This window comes from Brassica napus, chromosome A3 (assembly GCF_020379485.1).
Source record: "Brassica napus cultivar Da-Ae chromosome A3, Da-Ae, whole genome shotgun sequence".
NCBI classification, from domain to species: domain Eukaryota; kingdom Viridiplantae; phylum Streptophyta; class Magnoliopsida; order Brassicales; family Brassicaceae; genus Brassica; species Brassica napus.
The window spans coordinates 15,722,838-15,748,624 of NC_063436.1; the positions used below are offsets into that span (position 1 = coordinate 15,722,838).

General features: G+C 35.5%; 5 protein-coding genes, 1 long non-coding RNA gene and 1 pseudogene across 8 annotated transcripts; 2 read left to right on the forward strand and 5 right to left on the reverse strand.

Moving 5' to 3' along the window:
• Positions 1–219: 219 nt before the first annotated feature.
• Positions 220–3,318, forward strand: LOC106384168 (protein BOBBER 2-like). The gene is made up of 2 exons (XM_013824176.3): positions 220–1,211; positions 1,480–3,318. The coding sequence occupies exons 1-2, from the start codon at positions 1,094–1,096 to the stop codon at positions 1,989–1,991; spliced, it is 630 nt and encodes a 209-aa protein (XP_013679630.2). The 5' UTR covers positions 220–1,093; the 3' UTR covers positions 1,992–3,318.
• On the reverse strand, positions 2,947–4,875 carry LOC106442117 (annotated as a pseudogene).
• LOC106439105 (protein VARIATION IN COMPOUND TRIGGERED ROOT growth response-like) lies at positions 4,727–9,181 on the reverse strand. Its single transcript, XM_048776285.1, has 7 exons — positions 8,640–9,181; positions 7,452–8,562; positions 6,987–7,298; positions 6,449–6,856; positions 5,296–6,299; positions 5,076–5,208; positions 4,727–4,964 (listed from the first exon to the last, which is right to left on the reverse strand). Exons 1-6 carry the CDS (start codon positions 9,107–9,109, stop codon positions 5,196–5,198), a joined length of 3,318 nt encoding a protein of 1,105 aa, XP_048632242.1. The 5' UTR covers positions 9,110–9,181; the 3' UTR covers positions 4,727–4,964; positions 5,076–5,195.
• Positions 9,182–10,492: 1,311 nt separating this feature from the next.
• On the reverse strand, positions 10,493–13,642 carry LOC106388849 (sugar transport protein 6). Of its 2 annotated transcripts, XM_048776288.1 has the most exons (5): positions 13,222–13,586; positions 12,789–13,108; positions 11,545–12,171; positions 10,607–11,103; positions 10,493–10,563 (listed from the first exon to the last, which is right to left on the reverse strand). In XM_048776288.1, the coding sequence occupies exons 1-4, from the start codon at positions 13,349–13,351 to the stop codon at positions 10,654–10,656; spliced, it is 1,527 nt and encodes a 508-aa protein (XP_048632245.1). In that variant the 5' UTR covers positions 13,352–13,586; the 3' UTR covers positions 10,493–10,563; positions 10,607–10,653. The 2 variants fall into 2 exon arrangements, with proteins under 2 accessions (XP_048632245.1, XP_048632244.1); XM_048776287.1 differs by having other exon boundaries at positions 10,541–11,103; positions 13,222–13,642.
• Positions 13,643–14,466: 824 nt separating this feature from the next.
• Positions 14,467–19,722, reverse strand: LOC106439103 (long chain acyl-CoA synthetase 6, peroxisomal). The gene is made up of 23 exons (XM_013880466.3): positions 19,489–19,722; positions 19,344–19,404; positions 19,196–19,273; positions 19,048–19,119; positions 18,449–18,530; positions 18,263–18,368; positions 18,106–18,182; positions 17,942–17,986; positions 17,745–17,831; positions 17,519–17,608; positions 17,290–17,369; positions 17,028–17,121; positions 16,741–16,829; positions 16,567–16,655; positions 16,343–16,472; positions 16,081–16,199; positions 15,875–15,998; positions 15,707–15,793; positions 15,479–15,582; positions 15,324–15,409; positions 15,158–15,241; positions 14,993–15,079; positions 14,467–14,680 (listed from the first exon to the last, which is right to left on the reverse strand). Exons 1-23 carry the CDS (start codon positions 19,607–19,609, stop codon positions 14,582–14,584), a joined length of 2,091 nt encoding a protein of 696 aa, XP_013735920.2. The 5' UTR covers positions 19,610–19,722; the 3' UTR covers positions 14,467–14,581.
• Positions 19,723–20,651: 929 nt separating this feature from the next.
• LOC111202983 (transcription factor HHO5-like) lies at positions 20,652–21,689 on the forward strand. Of its 2 annotated transcripts, XM_048776294.1 has the most exons (3): positions 20,652–21,076; positions 21,154–21,416; positions 21,519–21,689. In XM_048776294.1, exons 1-3 carry the CDS (start codon positions 20,930–20,932, stop codon positions 21,538–21,540), a joined length of 432 nt encoding a protein of 143 aa, XP_048632251.1. In that variant the 5' UTR covers positions 20,652–20,929; the 3' UTR covers positions 21,541–21,689. The 2 variants fall into 2 exon arrangements, with proteins under 2 accessions (XP_048632251.1, XP_048632250.1); XM_048776293.1 differs by having other exon boundaries at positions 21,154–21,689.
• A 176-nt stretch (positions 21,690–21,865) lies between these two features.
• LOC125606982 lies at positions 21,866–23,973 on the reverse strand. The gene is made up of 2 exons (XR_007338221.1): positions 22,400–23,973; positions 21,866–22,284 (listed from the first exon to the last, which is right to left on the reverse strand). It is a non-coding gene; the product is annotated as an uncharacterized LOC125606982 (long non-coding RNA).
• Between the last annotated feature and the right edge of the window lie 1,814 nt (positions 23,974–25,787).

A 25,787-nucleotide genomic window follows, 5' to 3' on the forward strand; every position in this document is an offset into this window, starting at 1 on the left:
GATTTACTTGTTTGGTTTTGCTACGTTTGGTACAGCGAATATTTATTTTTATGAAATGAATTTCATCAAAAAATATATAATGACACCAAATAAAATTCTAAAAAAAACAGAACTATACTACTACAGAACAGAGAATTCTACTTTGATTTTGATTGGAAACACAAATGAATTTCAAAAACATAAAATCTAAACTATAATTTTAGAAGTGATTAATATTGTTTATAACCTTAATGAATAAAACATACAAATTAGCAAAAAAAACAAAAACAAAAAAAACAAGTTTAAAACTTATTTGATTAGATAAATAATTAAAATTATTCAAAATCTAAAAAATATATTTTAAAATAAAATGATAATTCTTATATGTATTGTGTTGTTATCCGAAATATCTTTTAATAGAAAAGTTAAAAACTAAATTTATATAATTGAAAAGATAACACTGAGTGATTTATAAGATTAATCTATTAATAATGAATATAGTGTCCATTTTTTTTTCAAAAAATTTATACGTAAAAATATTCAAATGAAAACATAAATAATAATTGGTTAAAAACATAAATAATGATTTATCATTATAATCTTTTAATTAGTGAAAATGTATTAATAAGTGTTTACATATGGGCGCATGAAAAATCTAGTTTTATATATATTTATTAATACATACATTACTATTAAACACTATAATAATAAAGTATTATTTATAGTTCAAAATATTCCAAAATTCTGAATTTTTAAGTTTCTTATGCAACACATATTTTTCTATTTTAAAAATATACAAATATTATTCTTTCTTCTATAAACAATCTTACTATTCTAAAATCAATTAAAATTTCATTAACTCTATAATTTATTTTTAGGGAATTGCAAATTTCTATATTATTAAACAGAATGATAAATAGAAAATATATTTTGAATAAAGGAAAGTGATGAATTATGGAAAACTTAAGCTCTGCTTTTTCTCGTACCTTCCTTTTTGCGTTTATCACTTCCCCCTATAAATACTCAAGTCTCTCTATCATTAACAACTACAAATTTCATTCTGACATTCAATCTCCTGACTGTATTATCAAACCCCCCCTAAGAGTTAAACCCAATGGCGATTATCTCTGAGATGCAAGATGAGACGAGACAAGAGGAGAGTGTGCCTCCAATGGATCCCATGGAGGTGGAGAAGCCAAAGAAAGAAAGCTTGAAGCCCACGGAACCCATTGGTAAGCAAGCCCTTTTATCTTAATTGATTAGTTTTGTAGTTTTTGTTTGATTCTGCTCTTATATGGACTAGCGTTTTGGAGTATTAGGGAGTGTTATGTAAATATTATATAGTATAACGTCATATTACATAATATGACATTATAGTATATACTAATATTTATGGAGAAGGTTTATCTTTAAGTTGATATGAACTAGTTCTTGAGTTGTTAGATCATAGAACTTTATTTTCTCTTACTGTAAACTAACTTCTTGTCCCTTGTGGTGCAGTTCCTAACAAAGGCAACGGGCTTGATTTTGAGAAGTACTCATGGACACAGAATCTCCAGGAGGTCACAGTCACCATTCCAGTCCCTAGCGGCACTAAGTCACGGTCTGTCACCTGTGAAATCAAGAAGAATCGTCTGAGAGTTAGTCTCAAAGGACAAGATCCAATCATCGATGGAGAGTTCTTCAATGCCGTCAAGCCTGACGACTGCTTCTGGAACATCGAGGATCAGAAGGTCGTATCGGTGCTCTTGACAAAGCAGGACCAGATGCAGTGGTGGAAGTGCTGTGTGAAGGGGGAGCCTGAGATTGACACTCAGAAAGTTGAGCCAGAGAGCAGCAAACTGTCTGATTTAGACCCGGAAACCCGAAGTAGCGTTGAGAAGATGATGTTTGATCAGAGGCAGAAGCAGATGGGACTACCAACGAGTGATGAGATTGAGAAGGAAGATATGATGAAGAAGTTTATGTCTCAGCATCCTGAGATGAACTTCTCTAATGCAAAGTTTAACTGATCTTTTTCCTTGTTCTCTCTTCTTATTTCTTAAGCCAGTTTTGTATTTGAACTATCATCTTGTTATGGCTTTACGATATTGAATCTACCCGTCTGGTTTTGTTCAAGACAGTTGTTATTCGTTTAATAAACCATTATGGAAAAAATCATCTGGTTTTTGCTTAACTATGTGTTCAATATGGTTTGCTTAAAAAGTCTTCTAGGTGAAATAAGAATCTGGTACCGTAACCAGTATCGAGACAAGAAAGCTTACAGCTCGCATACTGGTGGTTCTATATCTACCATGATCAGTTTGTGAATAAATTAGAATGTACTGAAATACAGAAAGGATGTTGTAGACAATGGTATTATCAGCAAACGAAAAAACTTTTATGTGACGAATGTTGAACGTTGAATGTTGCATGTCTATTCTGTTTTAATTTTCTTTTTAACTTTTTATTAAAATATATTTTTCAGATAATAACATAATATATATATATATATAGATGAATTATCCTTTTAAATATATTATCACCTAGTATAGATGTAAATACTCGTATGCGCGGGCTAAAAACCTAATTATTTTAAAACAGATGATTTTCTTTCAAAAACTAGGGTTTTACTACAAAAATATCTAATTATTTAAAATATAAATTATTTTTAAAACATAGAGTTCCATTACAAAAACATAAAATTATAGTATAAACATATGATTCTACTTTTGACAAAATAAACATAAGATTCTACTACAAAACACAGAATTTTACTGAAAAAACATAGAACCCAATTTCAAAAACATAGAATTCTGTTACAAAAACATATAACTCAATTTCAAAAACTTAGATTTTTTTTTTGAAAGAATGTTAAATTTATTCTAAAAAAAGCTATTTGTACAATGAATGTAAACAACAGTAGAGCTTATTGTTTATAATTATAACTGAAAAAAATTAGAATTCAAGATAAGTAATATATGAAACTGTGAGGGAAAATTTCATCGACTTTCACTGATAAAACACCTAACCTGAATGAACAAGTTGGTCTTATTACACTATCTGTTCCCACAAAACAAAAGAAGTAACCAACATCAACAAGAAAAAAGGAAAAGAAAACACACTAATCAACAAAGACTTATGATATCATTCAGTTCTCTTCTCCAAATCTTGATGATCATCCTCTGCAAGCATATACCTTTTCCAGAACCAATGTGGCTTCCACACTCTGTCCCTCACATCATCAATAGCCACACCTTTAGTCTCCGGTATAAAGAACAAAGCAAACAGTCCCATCACAATGATCCAAGCGCTGAAGAAGAAGAATATTCCTGATCTCATCCCACAAAGCATCGATAAGAAAGCTTGCGCTATACAAACGTGAACAGCATGTTGCATGAGACTGCAACAGCGAACCCTGCACTTCGAGTCTCTAGAGGAAACGTCTCGCTAGGTAATGGTCCCCATGACCATGCGAATCCCATCACGTAAGCGCACACAAAGACCACAACCACCATGGCTTGTGCCTTCCCGAGTGTTCCCGTGCTGCCCAAGTCTTTCGCTAGGATGATTCCAATGATCAACTGTTACAAGGTTTTATTATTTTTAGAGGAATACTTGTGCTGCAAAAAACCTACTTCAAGATGTTCTATCAATGAGAAACTGTTGGAATTGTATCTCCTTTGATTAAACAAGAAAAATAAACAAAAAAAAAGAAAAGAAAAACAAGAAAAATGTGAAAGGAGCAACAAGTCAAGGGAAGTTACTGAAAGCTGTTGTTTTGGAATGTAAAAGTCTTTGAGTTTGCTTGTTGTAGAAGCCTAAGTTTAAGTCAAAAAGTATGGGCAAGATATGGAAATTAGTACTCCTAAGTCTAGGTCAAAAAGTGTGGGAGAGAGTGGAGAAAACTGAGGTTGCTATCATTTTTCTTGTATAAATATGTGTGTGCAATGTTGTGTAAAAATATCTTTAAGATCAATGTAAGAATGTAGAAAATTAAAGAGCTCTCCCTACTCTCTACAAGAATAAACAAAACATGAGAGTCAAGAGAGTATGAGTGTGTGCTTGTGTTCAATTGTTACACAAGTGCAAAACAAAGAGTGAACAAGAAAATAAAAACAGAGTACAACAGAAACTCATCAAAGTATTTCATAAGCAAACAATTAATAATTTAGTATAATTCATTATTAATTTTTAAATCACAAAAATAAATTAAACCGATCATGAATATTAACACATTTGCAAAAAAAAATTGTTGAATTTTCAAATGAGAACTTTTCACTTCCTTTTTCTAACCCTTTAATCATTCTTTCTCTAATTTTTCTCTTTTCTTTTTTATTTTTAATGTCTATAATCCTTGCTAGACACTAGCATTAGGTTGCTCTTAGATACAATAAACAAAGAAGATTACTTGTTGAGCAAGACACCCACTTCAAGATAGAACTAAGCACAATAAACAAAGATTGAGAAGTAGGTAGTTCAAAAAAAAGACATCTATGTACCTGGGAAATGAACATGTGAACGGAAGATTGTAAAAGAAGGAACCTCCGGCCAGTTCTATCGACAAAAGGTAGATCCCTACAAACGTACTAAGAACGTTGATGCTTCCCGTGATAACCGCAGAGAGAAGAGCTGCGTTACTTCCAAATCCAACGGTCTGGAACAAAACCGGTGCGTAGAACATAATAGCATTGATTCCACTAAACTGCTGGAAAAGCTGTAGAAGCATTCCAATGATGAACGGTGGACGACTCGCTGGTTTCAACACTTGCGCTCTATGAGGCTCGTGGGAGTCTCGCAGATGATCAGTGAACCGAAGACGAGGATAACGGCGGGGATTGCGGCTCCACCGAGGGCGATTCGCCATCCGTTAGGGTGAACGGTGGCAGTGAAGTAGTTGACAAGGTTGGCTATTAGGATTCCAATTGTGACCATGAGTTGGAATACAATGTTGAGACCTCCCCTGAGCTGTGCAGGAGCAATTCTGATAGAAAAAGAGGCACTGCCTGAGAATTTAAGGTACACACAATAATGTTAGGTCATTTCTAGAGATCTGCCAGGCATAACCATTTTTTTAAGAACTAGTATAAAAGGAAGGAAGGTTGAAGAAAACATACATGCACTCCTTCCCACAATATTGTGCTCTCCGCATACTAAGATCCACAAGCAAGTTGGATGGGAAACTCTCTTAATTCCTAATTTTAGATGCTCTGCGTTACAACCTAACAATCAAAAGTTTATTCACGAAATCTGCAGAAAAAGAAAAAAAAAGTCTCAGTACAAGAAATTATGATATAGCAAAAATACTGTGATAAGTTCATGATTAATGCCCTTTACCCGCTTCTTTCCGTCACTACATCATTTGCCTCCACATTCACCAGCCTCATATTGCATTCATCGGCTTCAAAAACATGTGGTAGAATGTTTGGATAACCAAGTCGGTTGTCTGCCGATGAACAGTCCTCCTCTAAGATTCGTATACCCCATCCTTTTATTTTAGCAGAACGACAATAATCAATATGAATCTTCAGATCCAGGCCATCGAAGTTCATTTCTAAAGGGATTTGAGACATCTGGTAGTCTGATACAGACAGACAACTTTCCTCCTCAAATGAAAAGATATTATAATCATCCGTGACTGCGCAGAAGTCTTGTGCCTGATTATAGGAATCAGAGCAGTTCCGAAAACTGCCTTTGAATCTAAAGGCACATCTGCTATATGACTCATTGTCCGAATCAAACACAATACAAGCCCTGAATCGGAGGAATGGTTGTGAGAGACAGCTGTGAAGTAAAGGAATGGTGAGAGAGGAGGAGGTTCCAGTAGTACGGTGCGTGAAATATGAAGGCACTTCTTCACCTGACAACTTCAGTTGACAAACTGAATATGTTTTCTTTTGAAACAGAGCTTCTTGATCCAAGTTTAAGCACTTGCAGTCTGAAAAGTCGACTTCGTGAAGATGTTTGAGTTTAAAAAGGTTTAGGTTTACATATTCCAAATTGTTGCATCCGTTCATATGTAGGGAGCCAAGCCTGGAGAATTTCTCAATCGAACAAGGAATCTCTTCAATCCCTGTTCCGCTTAGATAAAGATGTGTGATGTGGGTTGAGATATCAGGAAAAGTCCTCAACCGTGAGCATCCACTGAGATATAGGAGATCGAGAGATCCAAGGTTGATTCCGGTGGGAAGAGTTTCCAGATTTACGCAGTTACTAATTTTCAATATCGACAGGTTATGGAGATTCTTAAATGAAGAAGGAAGCTCCACCAAGCCAGGGTTATCCGAGAGATCCAGATACCACAAAGAGGGAGACATGATCGTCGTGAGGAGAGTAAGAAGCTGAACCAAATACACAAAATCATATTCAGCGCTACTCTTCTTCCCTCCGATAAATACAATATAACCTTAGTTTCATTTGCACCATTATCTAATATCTATAACGTAAAACAGATTGGAGAAACACACAAAGTTTGGAACTACATACATACCTGCACTCTTTCCCATAGTTTCTTTGGGCTGTGCATCGTAAAGGTATGGAGATTCTCGAAACACAAACTCAAATTTGAAGGTATTTCTTCAATGGATGTTGCGCCTACGTCGACCTCTACGATGGTGGTTGAGATTTGGGGAAAAATCCTTATCCGTGAGCATCCTTTAGTATTTAGGTTTTTGAGAGATTTGAGGCTAATGCCAGTTGGAATAGTCTCCAGATTTCGACAATTGCTCAGAGATAATGTCGTCAGTTTGTTGGGATGTGGAATAGAGGAAGGAAGCTTGACCAAACTATAGCAATCCCCAAGATTAAGTGTCTCCAGATTGGTGGCCTTTGAAAGATCTGGCATTTCTATCAAGTTTTTAGATCCCCACATATTCATCTCTTTAAGACATGTAAGCGACTGTACTCAACAAAACAATAAAAAGGAACAAAACACATGAGCTCAGTAGAACAAGATTGTCATCCAAAAAACAAAATAAAGATTAGTCTTACTACTGCTAATAACATTACAAACTATTCTCAAAACTTACCACAATCCCTTCCCACAGCTTCTCGAGCTTGCTATTCACCATTTCGAACTTGACGAGTTTTTCAGGACGAAACTTAGAAGGCAGACATCTCATTGGATATCGAAGCCAACGCAATAATCTCAGTTCATGCGGCAAATAGTCGAAGTTTTCAGGTAAGTGAATTCTAACTTCTTCCTTTCCAAACATAAAAGGGTTTTTTGGGAGAATTTCCAGGAAACGCAGATTGCGCATCCCTTTGAAGGCATTCTCATGCACATTCAGTTCATCAATCTCATCAATATTCAATTTTATACCCAATATCTTATGAGTACCCTGAAAATTATATACAAATATCATTAAGAATGATAAGAGAAATCTGAACCAATGCTAAGTATCAGTTTTGCGTATAAAATGGCATGCTCTAAATCTTATTTACTGAGTCATGTCTAATGACTGTAAGGAGCACGAACATAAGAGATAACTTACAGTGTCTTGACTGAGTACATCACAGATATCTTGTGCGTCCACCAGAAATTCTCGTTTTTCAGGCTCGTCAAGCCTAACAATACCTCTACCCATCTCTTCTAACAAACAGTGCATCTTCACATAATCCTCTCTTACATGAATGAGGGACTTATCAGCTAGGTTTTCCAGCCCAACCGTAACACTCAACCCACTATCAGCGAGCAGCAACTTCAGGTATGTGACTTTTTCCCACTGGAAAAGGCATGCAATATGGCGAAATAACGCTTTATCTTCTTCGCTTGTTAATCCATCGTAGCTGACCCTCAATGTCTTCTCAATTTTCCCATCTAAACCATTCTGAAGCCTTGGCAACAAATCCATCCAGTACTCCTTGTCCCTTCCCCGTAGAGATGAACCCAAAACATTAAGACCTAAAGGAAGACTACCAGCAAGTCCTGTAACTTTAGCTACAAGCTCCTCAAAACCTTCAGGTGCAGCCTTTTTCCTGAAAGCAGATCGACATAACATCTCAACAGCTAGCTTTTTAGTTGGGAGACAGACCTTGTAAATGTGATTAATCCCATGGGCCCTTAGATACTGCTTATCATTTGTAACCACAACGATTCTGCTCCCACTTCCAAACCATTGAGTTTGACCAACCAAGGCTTCTAGCACAACTTGATCATCAAAATCATCAATGAAAATAAGAACTTTCTGATTCTTCAGCCTCTCCCCAACTGCACTCAAATGATTTATCTTTATGTCTCCTTTACCTAAGATTTCAGATAGGAAATTTCTTTGCAAATGCAGCTTCATGTTATAGTCGTCCGGATTAGCTGCCTTGAAAATTTCCATAGTCTTAGATACGAAAGCCCTGTCTATGAAAATGCTACCTCGGAAGTGTCGAGAAAGTCGTTGAAACAGAACTCTTGCAATTGTAGTCTTGCCGATCCCTGAGGAACCCCATAAACCAACCATCCTCACTTCCTCCGCGTCCAACTGCAGCAATACACTCAGTTTTGCAACATGATCTTCGATGCCCACAAAGTTCTCTGAATCCTTCGATGAAGTTAAAAGTAGTTTATCCAAAACATCATTGGCGATTTCTTCAATCATTGCAGCTTCGTTACCCCTAACAATAAGAAAGATAATATCACCCCCTAGCAACCAGAAGTCTAACCTTTATTCAAAAGAAGCATAAAACCGTACCAGTTTACTGAATGATACCCGAGTGTATTGGCTACATCGGTCAAAGCTCTCCTCCACTGAATTATTATCACTTCCTCTTTTTGATTCTTGCATGTTTCTTCAAATATTTTCCCAAATTCACCGGTTTGTTTCCTCACGTGGGAAGGATCCAACCGGTAGAAAACAGGTATCACCATTTGACCACACTTGACTATCTCTAACAACTCATTAAGACACCAGCTTGAAGAGGCATAGTTTTGGGAGAAGATAACCACTGCGATCCTCGAATCTTTAATGGCTTGTTTAAGCTCGGGATCCAGTGATCGACTTCTCTCGATCTCGTTGTCTTTGAAAGCACTGATCAACTTTTTGTCAAACTCCTTCAACAAGTGGCTGAGGAAAGTAACACGGACGTCTACCCCACTGAAGCTAGGGAAAACATCGTACAACCAAGTGCGAGAAGGAGAAGAAGAAGCTAATGAGAGAGCCATAGAGACAGGGAGAGAGAGAGGAGAAAAAATAATATGAAGGTAAAGAAGGACTTGGTGATTGATCTTCTGAAGAATGTTAGTCCATATAAATTGTCAGATTGGAGTGTAGCGCAACTTGAAGGAAGTTTCCTATTTGTTGACTTAGTTACGTCCACACAGGTTTCGCTTATCTTTACATTATTGTATCTGTACTGTTTCTAGTATAACTTTTATTGGCCGTGACTTTTTTCAGTATAACATTTATCGACAGTCAATTATTACAATGTAACTGTTTTTTCTCTTCTTCTGTGTTCTTCTGCTTGGTGTTCCAAGACTTTCTGGCTGCATTTACTCACAATTATTATTAAGATGTATGCAACTAAATGTTCCTTCTTATGCTCATGAGTATGCTGAAGAGAGGTTTCTAAAGGCTACTGAAGAATTTTCTTTTATAACTGTACAGTGGTTTTACAACCAATACTGAAGAATATTAGCCCTGTTCTTTTGCGGGATGCTGCGTCACGGCGAGCGACTAAAATTTAACAAACAAATTTTTGGCTTCCATTGGTGACCATGTCGAAGAAAAAAAATTATGGTGAATTTTTTGTTCCTCAAAATTTATACCAGTTAAAGTTGAAATTTTTATCAAATTATTAATAGGTAAGTCTCATACTTTTTTTCTAAATTCTTCGGAGACGAATGAATTTATAAAAAAAAAGATTCCACTTCAATTTTGACGAGGAACAAAATGAACAACAATTCTTATTTTTTATTTTTTTAATTCTTCAAATGAAATTTTATTTTTTATTTTGTTTATTTTTTTATTCATCTAGTGGTCACCAATCGAAGCTTTTATATAACGAATGTTGAATGTTATTCTATTGTCTATTCTGTTTTTTTTTAAAAAACTTTTTAGTCTTTTACGAATAACAACATAGTATATATATGAATTATCTTTTTTTAACATAAATACCACCTGATATAGATGTGTATACCCGCATGCGTGTGTTAAACACTAGTTCTTTTAAAACAGATCATTTTTTTTCAAAAACTTGGGTTTTACTACAAGAACATATAATTATTTAAAAGATAAATTATTTTTAAAACATATAGTTCTATTACAAAAAAAAAGCATAAAATTATAGTATAAACATATGATTATATTTTTGACAAAATAAACATAAGTTTCTACTACAGAACATAGAATTTTACTAAACGAACATAGAACCCAATTTAGAAAACATAGAATTCTGTTACAAAAACATATAACTCAATTTCAAAAATTTTGATTTTTTTTTTTGAAAGATGTTAAATTTATTCAAACAAAAAAAACCATTTGTACAATGAATCATGAATGTAAATCCAGAGCTTATTGTTTATAACTATAACTGAAAAAAAATAGAATTCAAGATAAGTAATTTTTGTTGACTTCCACTGATAAAACATCTAACCTGAATCAACAAGTTGGTCTTATTATACTATCTGTTCCCGCAAAACAAAAGAAGTAACCAACATCAACAAGAAAAAGGAAAAGCAAACACACTGATCAACAAAGACTTATGATATCATTCAGTTCTCTTCTCCACATCTTGATGATCATCCTCAGCAAGCATATATCTTTTCCAGAACCAGTGTGGCTTCCACACTCTCTCCCTCACATCATCAATGGCCACACCTTTAGTCTCCGGTATAAAGAACAAAGCAAACAGTCCCATCACAATGATCCAAGCGCTGAAGAAGAAGAATATTCCTGATCTCATCCCACAAAGCATCGACAAGAAAGCCTGCGCGATCACGAAGGTGAATAACATGTTGCACGAGACTGCAACAGCGAACCCTGCACTTCGAGTTTCTAGAGGAAACGTCTCGCTAGGAATTAGCCATCCTAATGGTCCCCATGACCACGCGAATCCCATCACGTAAGCGCACACAAAGACCACAACCACCATGGCTTGTGCCTTCCCGAGTGTTCCTGTGATACCCAAGTCTTTCGCTAGGATGATTCCAATGATCAACTGTTAGAAGAGTTTGTTAGTTTTAGAGGATTACTTGTGTTGCAAGATACCTACTTCAAGATGCTTAGAGCATGTCTATCCATTAAATGTTAAATCATAAAAACAAATTAAGCCAATCATGAGTTAACACATTTGTAAAAGAAAAAAGATTTTTCAAATGGCTGTCAAAAAAAAAAAGATTTTTCAAATGAGAACTCTTTCAGTTCCTTTTTTATACTTTTTATTCATTCTTTCTCATTTTTTTTTCTCCTTTTTGGTTATTTTTTTAATGTCTAGAATCCTTGCTAGACACTAGCATTAGGTTGCTCTTAGATACAATAAACAAAGAAGATTACTTGTTGAGCAAGATACCTACTTCAAGATAGAACTAGAGACAATAAACAAAGAAGTAGAGAGATCTATGTACCGGTAGTTCAAAGAGAGAGAGATACATCTATGTACCTGGGAAATGAGCATGTGAACGGAAGATTGTAAAAGAAGGAACCTCCGACCGGTTCTGTCCACGAGGTAGATCCCTACGAACGTACTAAGAACGTTGATGCTTCCCGTGATAACCGCAGAGAGAAGAGCTGCGTTATTTCCAAATCCAACAGTCTGGAACAAAACCGGTGCATAGAACATAATAGCATTGATTCCACTAAACTGCTGGAAAAGCTGTAGAAGCATTCCAATGATTAAAGGTGGACGACTCGCTGGTTTCAACAGTTTCCTGTAAGGATCTTTGACTTGACTCGCAATCTCACATGCATGGACGATAGATTCATACTCATCATTTATATCTTCAACTCCTCTGATTTTCCTTAGAGTTTCTCTGCCTTCTTCGTTTTTGTTGCGCTCTATGAGGCTCGTGGGGGTCTCACAGATGATCAGTGAACCCAAGAGGAGGATAACCGCAGGGATTGCGGCTCCACCGAGAGCAAACCGCCATCCGTTAGGGTGAACGGTGGCAGTGAAGTAGTTGACAAGGTTGGCTATTAAGATTCCTATTGTGACCATGAGTTGGAATACAATGTTGAGACCTCCCCTTAGCTGTGCAGGAGCAATCTCTGATAAGAAAAGCGGCACTGCCTGCGAATTTAAGGTACACACAATAATGTTAGGTCATTTCTAGATTATAAGAATGGTCGAATGAGGTCCAAATTTTTTAAGGATCCATTAGATTTAAAATCATGAACTTAACAAAAAAAAAGAACTTATAACAAAAGATTCAGGATAAATAAATATATATATAGACAAATTTAATCTCATATTTATTAACCAATAAGTGTCAACATAATTTACAAATACAGTCTGATTTTGTTTACAAAACCAAAATAAAAATGAAATAAATAAAATTAAGAAATTACTTAATATTCAACATTAGTTTTTTTTAAAAATAATATTCTAATTTTAATATGTTTAGGAAACTGTTATTAATTAGTCTTGTAAAAATATTGAGAGAAACACACATTTTCACTAATTCTCAAAAAAAAAATTAACAAAAAAAAACTCAAAAAACATCATTACACAAATTTTTTCACAAATCAAAGAAAAAACTGTATCAGTTTGGGTTTTATCCATTACAAAGTTGAAGCAAAATCTCGAGATTATATATTTTTTTGGAGCAATCTCAAGATTATATATGGTGAATTGTTTTTCAATATATTGGATCTCAAAGCAAAGGAAAAAATGCATTATATATCTACCTGATTGCCAAAGCCTACACCGAAGCCAAGTAAGATTCTTCCAATGATCAACATGACGATGTTATCAGCTCCTGCGGCTAGCCCGACACCGATCAAGAAAAAGACAGAAGCAAACTGCATAGTGGGCTTCCTTCCAAGTTTGGAACAGACGGCCGAAGCCAAGAAGCTGGCAACGAGTGCGGCTAGGTAAAGAGACGATGTGAATAGCTGCAAGTGCTGGTTATCATACTTGCAGTAATTGTTCTCATGAGCGTGCTGCTTCCTCTCCCACACTGTAGGGAAAAACTTCTTCAAGAAATCATCCATCGCCGTCACTCCACCTTTTTTTTTTAAATCACAGGTTATTAACATGAAACACAAGTTAGGGTTTGTGGAGTTCTGTTTCCTTGAGATACAAGTAAGGTGAAAATGAGTACAGAGAAAGAGAGTATACCGGATATTCCGATGTCGTAACCGAAGATCAAACCGCCGACAGCGGCAATCAGAACGCAGACAAAGACATAGACAGTCATTTTGGCTTCGAAAGCCGGACCTTTCCCGTTAGCAGATACAACAACAGCCATGTTTAATGAATCTTGGTCAGATAAAACAACTCTAATTCAGTATATATATACAAAAGTGTTTGTATGTTTTTTTTTTGTGTGTGTCTATTTAAGCTGAAGAAGAATACAGAGACAGAGAGACTCTGCTTGAGATTACAGACTTTGTTGGATAGAAGAATGAGCTCACATATTTATAACACATGACATGACACAGAGTCACAGACCAAACTGAGATCCCGAGGTGTCTAAGAATGGGATTGTGTTTGAAAATAGCAGAAGGGAGATCCACGGCTATTGTATGGCCTGTAGGTCTCTTTCTTGTTTTGGACCATAACCTTGTTTTTTTCTTTCCCCCCTTTGTTAGTGGATTACACAGTCAAATCTTTATCTACCAATACATTAGCTGTGTGAAGCCCGGTTAAGCCAACTAGATTCGGTTTTATTCTCTTACACACGAAAACCGGGACCGTTTATTGCGTGTATATCGGGTTTAATCTCTAAATGACAATCTATTTGGATGTGATGTTTGCGGCTTAAAATGAAAATGAGAAAGAAAAGTAGAAAACAAACCAATCAGATGTAGATGGAGAGGTTACCATCTAGGCTGGATGTCTTTTTGTCTATACGACTTTTAAACGGCGTGTTAGGTTTTTTCCAAAATCGTAGTCATTGTTTTGTAAGTTTTAAAAAATATAATATCGTATTATAAATCATTTTAAAATTATATAAAATATAGTAATTAATAGATTACAAAATTTTCTAAAACTAAAATAATTTAAATTATTATAATTTGTAACCGGTTAGGTCAACTTAAATACTAAATAACAATTAAGACTTCCTGCTAAACTGACCCCTCGCTTAGCGTTACATTTCTTTTTAATTTGGTCAACAAGCGTTACATCTTAAAGATAAGTAAATGCTTTACGTTCCTCTGACCAGTATAACGTTGAATAAAGATCTATACTGTAGTTTGTAGTATCTATTCTGTAGCCAAAAAGATAAGTCAATGTTTTACGTTTCTCTGACCGCTCTCTATACGTTTCTCTGTCGTTTAGTATGGAGAATCTGAAACAAAATCAAAGCGAATTGAGAATGTTTTTGACTTTCTTATCACACAAGGCAAACTTTTTAGTATCTATACTGTAGCACCTTTATTACCTTAACGAACATTCAATAACATGAAGCAAAAAGAAAAATAAAAAAGAATTACAATTTTAGGAATTTTTATTAATCACTCGAATTACACACGAATCACAAAGCTTTATTAGCGGTGGGATCAGAAGCAGCAAGCTCCTTGTACATGTTTGTTATTGCTTCTGCGAAGTATTCCTTTGCTTGTGGTCTCTTAATCTGCAGCAAACATTCAATCAAAATCCTTCAGCTTAAATTCATTTTCACAATAGGTTTACTAATCATTCTACGTCCTGAGATTTTGGAAACTATAGATAATTTAGAAAGGATTATATATATTTTTTTAACAACTTAGAAGCTTATATCTATATAACCTTTTTTAAAAAAAATTTGGAGACCATATGTCAATGCTTCACTTGCCTATACGCCAATGTTTCACTAGCCTATGTTGAGAACCAGTGATCGACTATAAGAGTAGAACTAGTGGTTCTAATTCATCTAAGTTGCTCAAATGGGTCCTGCAGAATTTACCTTGAATGTTGGTGTCAACAAGCCATTTTCTAGCGTGAATGGCTCCAGCACCAATGTTACAGCTTTTGCAAACTCAAAGCCTCTCAACTGCATCAAAGGTTTTTTAAAACTTTAGTCTATGATATTACCTGAGCTTCTCTCCCAACAGCGTAAAAGATGCATTACCTGAGATTCTCTCCCAACAGCGTCCATGTCTGATAATACTGCTGCTTTCACTCTCGGGTTATTGCACAACTCTCTCAGATCTCCCTGCAGCATTTTTAGCATAGTGGTATAAATTTACTTTCCAAGTGTTACATTTGAAACTTTGGTGAAGGAAGTTTATATTTACCTTAATGCCTTCTGAAGTAGCCCAGCTTTTAAGCACATCTGGATCAACCGATACAACAGCCACCAATGATGAATTAAAGCTATCACCTGAGTACACATAAAAACCGGTTAGATAGGGAAAAAACAAAGCAAAACACTAAAGAAATTTTTTTATACCATATATGAAGCATTGGCCCACAAATCTGCATTTGGCATAGACGTTTTCTATTTTCTCTGGAGCTATATACTCCCCTTGCGCCAACTTGAAGATATTCTTTTTCCTATTCAAAGAATGAGGAAAGTTAACAAGAATGATTCTCGGTACAAAAGATACCAACAACAAGTTCCCAAAAAGCTTAAGCCACCTTCAAATAATGGATACTAATCAAGTGATTTGGGAAAAACCTGTCAATAATTTTGAGACGTCCTCCCGGAAGCCAAAGACCTATATCTCCAGTGTGAAGCCATCCATCTTCATCAATCACCTCTCTCCTGAAATTTAAATACATTTAACTGAACCGATTATACTTTTGGTATAATTTGGATAGTGTTGTGCAATGTAGGTTTTCTTACGTTTGAACTTCATCCTTGTAATAGCCTCTGAAGATGATGGGACCCCTAACACATATCTCGCCACGAGGATGTGGTTCATCCGCTGATGTATAGTTCATTTCCGGGACATCCACAAGCTTTACTTCTGAAAAAAGCAATGCGTATTAAATCATACAGAGACATAACTTGTAATATTAATCTTATCGCAGAGTCACTAAGAAGCTTACCACAAGCTGGATTAGGAGAGCCAACATGTCCAGTGAGGTTATCACCCTCGTCCATTCCACTTATAACACAAGATGTTTCAGTCATTCCATATCCTTCTGATACCCTTCCTCCAAAGCATCTGGAGTAGTCATATACACAAGTTAAAGGAAACCAGAGCCTGAATAACTATGCATGCGCTAAGGACTATATGTGTGCATCTTGAGGATGAACTCTATTGTATAAAATGAAAGAACACAAATCTCTTCAAAGCGATGAACTTACATCTTCAAAAACTCCAACACTTCAGGAGACAAAGGTGAAGCCCCAGACGTCATAAAACGAACTCGTCCTCCAAGTCTGTCTTTTATCTTATTAAATACCAACCTGTCCCATATGGGAGACGCACTTTTTCCTGAACCAACAGTACCCATAGAAAGTAAATCAAGCCCCAAACTGAATTTAAAAAAAAAAATCTAATTAGAGTTAATGTGCACGAGAGGACCTACCATTCAAGAGAGCCTGCTTCTTTGCATTATAAGCAGCATTGAAGAGCCTCTCTTTCAGCCCACCCGAGGTTTTTACTGCATTAGTAATTCTGGCAATAAAAAATTTACCATTAGTTCAGTGAATCACCAAAACCAGCATAGAGCGTATATCAACAAACTGGAACCATTTATTACCCATCATATATTCTATTGTATAATCGGGGGACGCTGCTGAATACAGTAGGTCTCAAAGCAGCCAGATCATCCAGTAGTTTCATATTGTCCTGCAGAAAATTTGGCAAGTGGTTCTTCCAATTAATTCAACAGAAAAGAATTTGAATGTGAGGCTATAAGCAAAGGCCACCAGATCACAGCTACACAGGTCTATTAGGATATAATCTAATTCCAGAGGTTCTGCCATCAAGTATAGAAACAAGTTTATGCCAAATAGTTGCCTAAAAGGAGAAAGTTCAGTTTCTAACCCCTTGGTAGAAACCAACAGCAACTCCGAAGTACACTGCTAGGATCTGATTTGCTCGTTCGTAAATGTGTGCCAGTGGAAGATATGAAATGTAACTGGAAGTGTAAGAGAGTACCACAAAATTAGTTACACAAGTACTTAACATGAAGAATGGGACTTTTTAAGAACAGAGGTATATGTAGTAAATGGATACAAAAGAGAACATTTAAAATATTTTACTATTAGTCTATAAGTAGAAAGAAAGAAAGAAAGAAAGCACTTACATATCTGAAGAGAAAAATTTCACACTAAAACTGGATCCAGCAACATTTGCAATCAAGTTTGCATGAGTCAATACGACTCCCTTTACATCCAGAAAGAGCAGGCCAGAGAGGAATGAGGCGTACATGATAGCATAAATAGTAATTTAGAAACCATAGACTGTAAATATGAAATAAGAAGACTAATGTCCCAGTTTTCAAGTAAGCAACAAAATTTTCAAGTAAGCAAAACCTTTGGGGTCCCAGTTGTTCCGCTTGTATAGCATAAGGTTGCCACATCATCAGGCTTTGGTGGAGAAAACGGCTGAGGGTTACTACGGCCCTGAAACATATTTGTGTGGTTAGAAAACTGTGAAGCCAACATGTAATAACTGCAAACTCTTAGTTGAAAGAATGTCCTTAATCCGAGAACGGATATTGCATTACAGTTTCTAGAGCCAGATAACAGAGAAGTGTACCTGATTCAGTAAGACCGAATATGAGACAACTTTAACTCCTGCGGATGGGGGAAGCGAAGGCAAAGATTCATTCAACCCTCCAACAACCTATTTGGTACATGATAAGTACCAGAAACACAGAAGAGAATAAATTTAAAAGCTGTAGTCACAATACTCAAAGTGTAAGCAATAGCAACAAAAGTGAAGTTTCTTCATACCACCACCAGGCGTACGCTTGGCATCTCAGACAAGCCGCTAAGTAACTGTAAGCTCCAGCGATAACCCAACCAGAGAAGCAAGCAAAGAGACGTCAGATAAAACAATCATTTAAGTACGCATATGAAAAAAGAAAGTAACTCAAGCAGAAGATTAATGAACTCACGGAGTTTAACGTCTCAGCCACACAGAATATGGCTTGCACATTTGCATGATTGACGATAAACTTTACAGCATCAGGACCTTCAGCCAAAAAAAAGATAGCATAAGTAACCCCTATGAAAACTTACAATAAACATAAAACGCTGTAACTAAATACTTACCAAGAGTATCATACAAAGGAACAGACACATACGAATAAGAAGCACAAGCTTGATCGACAATGAGCCACTCTGGGCGGTTGATAAAGTAAATTCCAACAGAAGATCCCTGTTCAAAAGAAAAACACAAACTTGCATCAGCTAAAACTTTCAAGCTGAGAAGAAACAGCCAGAATCAAAATCGTTTACCGTGGTGATTCCATGGTGAACTAAACCAGAACCTAAAGCAGTTCTTGCTGTACCAACTTCTCCATATGTCATCCATTTGTAGCTAAAAGAAGTAAACCAGAGTCACGTAAGAGTAAGCTTCAAAGAAACCACAAAACATAACTTAATCAAAGCCGGTCCTTAAACTTTTGGAGCTTCGGAACAACAATTACGGATGATAAACTAAATAATCAATACATATATTTTCCCTAAACCAATTTTGAGGCCGGAATCATCTATACATATTAGCCACTTAAATTTTGGGACGGAGACTATGCACATAACCGGTTTTGAGATTTATGGAGCTTGAAACAATTACGCATAATAAACTAAATAATAAATAAAACTAAAAGAACATATTTATTGATTGTTTGTCAAGATATTAACCAATCTGGATGCTTAATAATCTATACAATATGTCCGCCTAAACAATAATCTTCTATAAAGCGCCTAACCACCAGCTAACGAATTTTTAAACATTGCATATTTAGCCACTTAAAGTTTTATGACCGGCGCGAAAGTTTCATTTCGCTAAACGCAGGACCGGCCCTGAACATGAACAGTAAAAGTTAGCAGCTCACTCTCCAACAGTTCCGTCGACTCGAACGCGAGTTCCTAAGTACTTGTAATCCCGAAAGTCATGAACAGCATGCCTACACATATTCATTAATTATCATCACAACAGTTGACTAAAACAAATAAATGAACAAAAGGAATTTGAATCCATACTCAAAGTTGTCATGGAGAGTGGCGATGTCAGGATGATCAGGGAACCTACTAACGAGCTTGAACGGAGATCGAGCAGATCTAACAAAAATTCAAAATCAAACACGTAAGGTTAAAAAAACGTTTGAAGGAAGAGAGGAAGATATATAACCTGTAGACGTTCCACTTGCCAGTGCTCAGCTTCTCCGGAAGCACGACGCTGTATCCATTATCTAGTTATGATTGATCAGGTAAGGGATCAGAAGCGGAAGCTGAAGAGAGAGATGAGAAGGAGATGAGAAGATGGGATTACTGACCGAGACAGAACTCGCCGGCGGTGGGATTGGAGCTGAGGAGGAGAGGGGAGGAGCGGGAAGACGTGACGAGATGGGAGTGGATAGCGTTTATGCGGCGGCGTGCGGCGGTGGTAGAATCCATTTTCCGATTCCGAATCTGAAAAGAGAGAGAGAGAGAGAGAGAATGATCCGATAAAAAATTTGACACTATGGCACGCTTTTCTAACTCGGTTGATGTCGTTATCAGTTGATTTCGTCAAACGTCAATCATAAAAACTTCTAGTAAATTACATAAAACAAAATAAAATATATTTTTGACAGAAAATAATAACACTGGAAAAAAAAGTTCTTATACGCTAGAATATAGTTTCGGTGGAAGCCTCCGTTGTTTGATTAAAAGTTTATTAGTGTTTTTATATTAGACTTCCTCCGGTCGGGAAATGGAAGCCTCAGTTGTTTGATTAAAATTTTATTAGTGTTTTTACATTATACTCACTCCATTCCCGACCGAAAGTAAAAAAATTTAAAAATTTATTTTTTATTTCACAAAAATAGATGTTTATATTTAAAAGTATTTTTGTATATTTTTTAGAAACATTAATAATAATTTTTTGAATTAATTAAATTTTATTGATGGATAGTTATTGGAAAGTGTATTAAAAATAATTGAAAATTAAATTTTATTATATTTTTAATAAACATGAAAACTTTAGAAAATCTTACTTTCGAGAACGGAAAGAGTAAAATTTAAGTTTCAAATCATAAAAAGATAATCACGTAATTTAATAGAAAAATAATTATAGAAGATCTTTGCAACTAGACGTGAATTATTATAACACAAATAAATAAATATAAACTGTAAAACTGTTTATGTAATATTTATTATATTTTGTAATAATATAATTAACTAATTTCTGAAAAATACAACTTCTCGGATATTGGTATAATTCATTACATGTCTCCTAGTTTCATTGAAGATTTTGATAACAAAACATCTATTCTATACTAAAAGCCAAATATAAAGGAATTCTAGCATGTCCACATCATCAATTATATTTGGCCAATAAGAACATTTCATTAATCCACCCTGGCAAAAGAACTGGGTAACAGATCTATGGGCTCTGCTGTGATTGATGGGCTTCTCGGGATGTGTTAGGCTGTGTTACTCAGTTCGAATTAAAAAAAAAACAAAGCAAGACGGATAATACGAGGCGCTACTCTTCTCCCTCTTCGTCTTCCAGCTTACTTCACCATCGTTTCTGTTTTCCCGATCCAGAACTCCACAATCAATACTCCACTACCTCTTCATCCATCAATTCTTTCTTTATGATTTCGATTCCGTTTACCCTTACTCTCCTGCTTTATATACTGATTTTCTCTCCTCGGTGCAAACCAGAAAGAGATCTTATATGAGGAAGAAATCTCTCTCGATTCTCAATTTTGTTTTGTGTTTTGGTATTTAATGATATGGTTTCTCTGTGTAGCGATTGAGAGGTTGAAGCAAGAGACTTCATCAGTACAAGGGGTAGAATTGGAAACTGATAATAAGAAGAACTGGATGAGCTCTGCCCAGTTATGGATCTCGAACTCTAACTCACAGTCACAATCGGTAAGATGAGGAAAAAAATCAAACCTTTTGATGTTTTATTCTGTGTTTGATTGATCTTTAACCGATCATTGTGACAGACAAACGAAGAAGAAAACCGGTGTGTGACTCAGACCTGTAATAATAATAAAGCCAACCAACGAGGGGCAATTCTGTCATTTAACCGTCCTCCACCACCTCTTCCTTCACCTCCTCTGTCTCTTCCAACGTCAGAAATATTGACTGACTATAGCAGCAGAATTGAGCAGAGTCATCCAATTCAGAAGAAAGAGCTGAGAAGGAAATGGTCTGAGGATCTTCACCGGAGGTTCGTGATGCCTTCAGAAGATTGGAGGGTCACAAGGTTAGTCCTTACTCAAACAATGAACCAACTTTGTATCTCAATTCTCCATTGATTGGTTATACTGAGATTAATGTTGTTTATGTTTGTTGTTGGTGAAACCAGTGGCAACACCAAAGCAGATTAGAGATATTGTGAAAGTTGATGGTTTAACCAATGATGAAGTCAAGAGTCATTTACAAATAAAAGTCCTTATCTTTTTTTTTTGTACAAACTTGAAAAACTTTGATGTGTGAATGAATGATTTGATAGCGTGTGAAATGAAAATTAATTGCAGAAATATAGAATGCATATCCGTATGCATCCGCTACATCCGCTGCATCCAACAAATAATTTTTCAGCCTCGGATCAGCCTAGGGAAACACAGAACTTAATAAGTTTATCGAGGTCGGATTCGCCACAAGGCCCGCTTGACTGGTGAGCAAAACACTGTTGTTGGATGCAGTGTAGTGAGGAAATAAGTTTATCGAGGTCGGATCTACCTCCGTTTGCTTCAAATAATCTTATAGGGTCACTTTCAACAATAATAATGTTTGATATAATGTACCGAGGATGAGATATATGGTCAAACCAGGAATGAAGTTTTGGGTTATAGTTGAAGAAAAGATACAGCACGGACAAGATAAGCGAATAAGGTAGTTGGGACAGAGAAGAAAGCAGAATGGTCACTCTCCTCCAAGATATACAACTGAGATGGTGGCCACTTCTCCACCACACGGTCTTGGCGCAGAGGATCAAATAGGTTATCCTTAGCCGTCTTGATGTAAACTCGAGGAACTTTCTCCGCTTCAGGGTTTGGGGCCAGCTTATCAGCACCGCTCAAAGCCCTAAGTGGAGCTGGTCGCAACAGCTTACATGCCAACGTTACGTCCTACCAACAAGGCAACAAGCATATATATAAGCATATATATAATGACAACCCATTATGATATATCTTGTGGTGACGAGGGAGATCAGACAGGAGAGAGAATAGGGGACGGTTATACTGATCGAAGTCGACGACGGTGTTAGAGTCGGTGAGGTTGATGCCAGCTCCGGTGAGGTCGACAGAGGTGGCTTTGAATCCGGCGGCGGCAAGAAGAGTGGTGAGCTTATACCAACACCAAGCACCGTGGCTGGCGCCATGAACAAATACAAAGTGGACTACGGAGTCGTCACCGCCGTCTCCTCCTCCCATCGCACTCGTGTCTCTTTCTGATCTATACGTCTAGAGTTAACTCTAATATCCACCTGGTTTTAACACAAAACTAAATGCGGTTTGTCCACACTTTGTAGATAGCGGTTACAACTCAACTACCAAATAATGCCAGTCAAATAAATACATATCTTATTCTATCACTGTAACGAATTATCCGTTTCATTCTAAGGATCGAGAGATATGAAGAATGGATAACCCAGCTCCTCCACCCCCTTCGCAAACTGCAGGTACCAAATTTTTTACTTTTTTTTTAGTCCAAAACTTATGTATTATCCTATAGAAATATTTTTCAAATCTCCATCACATAATGTTTATGTCATATTGGCCGTTAGATATATAGAGATTAGTGACTCTTATACAATTTTATTATCTATGAGTTGTTTTGACCCTCATCGAAAATAGACTCTATATATATATATGGCATTTGTTAATTTATTTTTCACTTATAATTTAATCCAAGGATAAACTTAGGGATAATATAAAGAGGTTGAATCATGGTGGAATGGGGTGTAGTGCTGGCGTTATAGCTATAGATATCGCTAGGGTTATTTGTTTGAATATTGTTTTCTTTGCAGTTTATTCAATAATTCATATATATATTATTTTTGTAAATTCTCCGTTTGCAAAAAAGAATGATTAGACTGAATAAGAAGTCTACTATAAAGATGAGGGTTATTGGGAGATAAAATTATGTAGAGTTTGTGAATTTAAACAGTTACTTGGATATGAAAATATATATGCACTGACTTAAAAATATAATCAAACTTTTGTAAATTGCTACTTCATGAATATTTTCGAATTATTTTCAATGTGTTTCATTATGTTTCACCAATTGAAGCAAATTTTATTTTAAATTTGAAAACAATATCGATTTTTTATAACATATAATTTGAAAGCTATATAAAACTTAAAACATATAATTTCAATTATCAGTTTTCAACTATTACACGCCTTTTTGCAAAGAGGGTTTTATAATTTAAATAGTTTATTCAAGTACTTTTTATTATGTGAATTTATTGAAGATGAGATTCCGATCTTTTAAAATAACTTCTTCTTATCCAATTTCAGGTCCTTTCTTTCTCATGACCCTCAACAAAACTTCTGATCTGCGAAAGACTTAATCCGTTTCTTACACTATTTATTTTACTTACTACTTTTTTTGCTTTTAACCAATTGAGTGAACTCGATATACACCAATTTTTCAGACATATTCGAACATACAAAGCTTCCTTCTCAAACAAAAACATTGACTACCAACACATTTTTTAGCGTAACAATCAACACCTTAATCTAATATGATATTCTACTTTAACATTTTCATAGAAAATAACCCGGGCGTAGCCCGGGAACTGACCTAGTTACTTATAATAAGATGTATTAAAGTTTCTATTTGGATAGTATTATACTCATCAGTCATCATCATCTCAGGTTTCAATCTAAATAAAACCAACCGTAAACATTTATTGGTCCAGTCGTTGGGTGAATGTTGCATGTTTTCATACCTAGCTCTTTTGTTCTAATACCAAGCTTAAGACAATATATTTATATAAAAATACAATACTTAAGACCAATTTTTATGAAGGTTCTTCTTACGCGTTATAGACTTGATCTCTATAAACCTGGGTCATAATCTGATGACAAAAACATATGTTCTCTCGAGCATGAGCTCTAAGGTTTTGAAACATCTACTTAGCTAGGCCCAAAATTATGAGTACTCCACTTGAATAGCCACTCGCCAGACACCCCTTTTTCCCTTTCTTGTTTTGTTTACACGATTAACCCCTTCTTAATGGGTTTATAACTTAGACATATTAGTAAGTAATGGGCTATTCTTTTATACGGTCTGGCAATTGTTATCTCTACTGGGCTTGTAAAAAACACATAACATGGTCATAAACTCAGCCTAAGTAATAGTCTGCTAGCTCCACAAAAACAAAATGCGATATGAATTTTTTAAAAGAAAAAAATAACAATAGTAATCACATTTGTATTGATTCTATTTGTCTCGTTCCTAACAAATGGAGCGTACTGTTCGTATAGGTCACAATCATCTGGAACACCCTTAAACCAAATTTTGAACTTCTTAGAAGAAGCATGTGGTGACACGAGCTAAAACATTTTTTGTTTGTCTTCTGTATCCAAGAAAGAGGTAACAACACAAATACAAATGACTAATCTCCATTCGAATTTCTAAATTGTTGTATTATTATTTAATATATATAGTAATGTGTTGGTCATACATCTTTCTATATCTTATTATTTTGTATATTTTCATTTTTTTGTCATGGTGCTGTCTTTTATTTAACTTTAAATTGGATAACTCCTAAGGATGCTTGTTCTAGTAATGGAATAGATGGATGTAAGTATCCATGACTGTGGTTTATTCCATTGAATCGGTACTCTTATCCAAACTAGCTATACTTAAAAATAAAAGCCTATGTTATTATACACATATATTGACATCTACTTTGTGAAAGTTATAGTTTGCTTGGATGATATGTGAGTGAGACAATAGTTATGGATGAGAATGATATTTTCATGTGGATGTCATGCTTTCAACAAAAGCTAAGGAGACAAACAATAACTCTATGTGGCCAATACATAACATTCTCTTTATATTCTCTGTCTGCCTAAAATATATGTGAACTCTGTTAACCAATAGTTCATATGCATGTGTAAGCATTGTTTATATTATAAGCTCAAATTAAAAATTTAATACATGGTCACAATTTAAAAAGTTTAAGGAGTGGCTCATAAAGGCTCCACTAAGATAGTCAAAAGATGGGTTTGCGTATGCAAATCATTTTGAGCCATGAGATGCACACTTTGGTTCCGCATCGTGTATGTTCAGATTCGATGTAGCGTTCACCTAGTTTTGGGATGATTAAATTTGTTCCATTACAGTTACATATTTTTTCTTGCCAAATTCTTTTCGAATAAGTACGAAATCAAGAATCAAACTATCCTAAAAAATTGAATGTTTGTAAAGCGCAGGAAGAAATGCTTTAAAATATGCCAACACAAAATATTGTTTTTACATTAATTTACAGTTCCGTTTTACATTTTTTAATGAAGGTAAAATTGTTATTCAAACAAAAAGAATATGTCTAATAAGTGTTGTTGCTGCAGCTTGTTTAACCTTTTACAAACTAAAATGAAATTTGAAATTTCTATAA

Excerpts from the sequence above, each read along its gene's own strand:
- LOC106384168 (XM_013824176.3), top strand. The coding sequence starts at position 1,094 with ATGGCGATTATCTCTGAGATGCAAGATGAGACGAGACAAGAGGAGAGT. Across the intron at positions 1,212-1,479 it reads GAAGCCCACGGAACCCATTG|TTCCTAACAAAGGCAACGGG; the intron begins GTAAGCAAGCCC and ends CTTGTGGTGCAG.
- LOC106439105 (XM_048776285.1), bottom strand. The coding sequence starts at position 9,109 with ATGGCTCTCTCATTAGCTTCTTCTTCTCCTTCTCGCACTTGGTTGTAC. Across the intron at positions 8,563-8,639 it reads GGGTATCATTCAGTAAACTG|GGGTAACGAAGCTGCAATGA; the intron begins GTACGGTTTTAT and ends TCTTATTGTTAG. Across the intron at positions 7,299-7,451 it reads ATGTACTCAGTCAAGACACT|GGTACTCATAAGATATTGGG; the intron begins GTAAGTTATCTC and ends TATAATTTTCAG.
- LOC106388849 (XM_048776288.1), bottom strand. The coding sequence starts at position 13,351 with ATGGCTGTTGTTGTATCTGCTAACGGGAAAGGTCCGGCTTTCGAAGCC. Across the intron at positions 13,109-13,221 it reads TTACGACATCGGAATATCCG|GTGGAGTGACGGCGATGGAT; the intron begins GTATACTCTCTT and ends TAAAAAAAAAAG. Across the intron at positions 12,172-12,788 it reads GTGTAGGCTTTGGCAATCAG|GCAGTGCCGCTTTTCTTATC; the intron begins GTAGATATATAA and ends TTAAATTCGCAG.
- LOC106439103 (XM_013880466.3), bottom strand. The coding sequence starts at position 19,609 with ATGGATTCTACCACCGCCGCACGCCGCCGCATAAACGCTATCCACTCC. Across the intron at positions 17,987-18,105 it reads TGGCTGAGACGTTAAACTCC|TTACTTAGCGGCTTGTCTGA; the intron begins GTGAGTTCATTA and ends TGGAGCTTACAG. Across the intron at positions 16,473-16,566 it reads GAAGCAGGCTCTCTTGAATG|GAAAAAGTGCGTCTCCCATA; the intron begins GTAGGTCCTCTC and ends CTGTTGGTTCAG.
- LOC111202983 (XM_048776293.1), top strand. The coding sequence starts at position 20,930 with ATGATATGGTTTCTCTGTGTAGCGATTGAGAGGTTGAAGCAAGAGACT. Across the intron at positions 21,077-21,153 it reads CTAACTCACAGTCACAATCG|ACAAACGAAGAAGAAAACCG; the intron begins GTAAGATGAGGA and ends TCATTGTGACAG.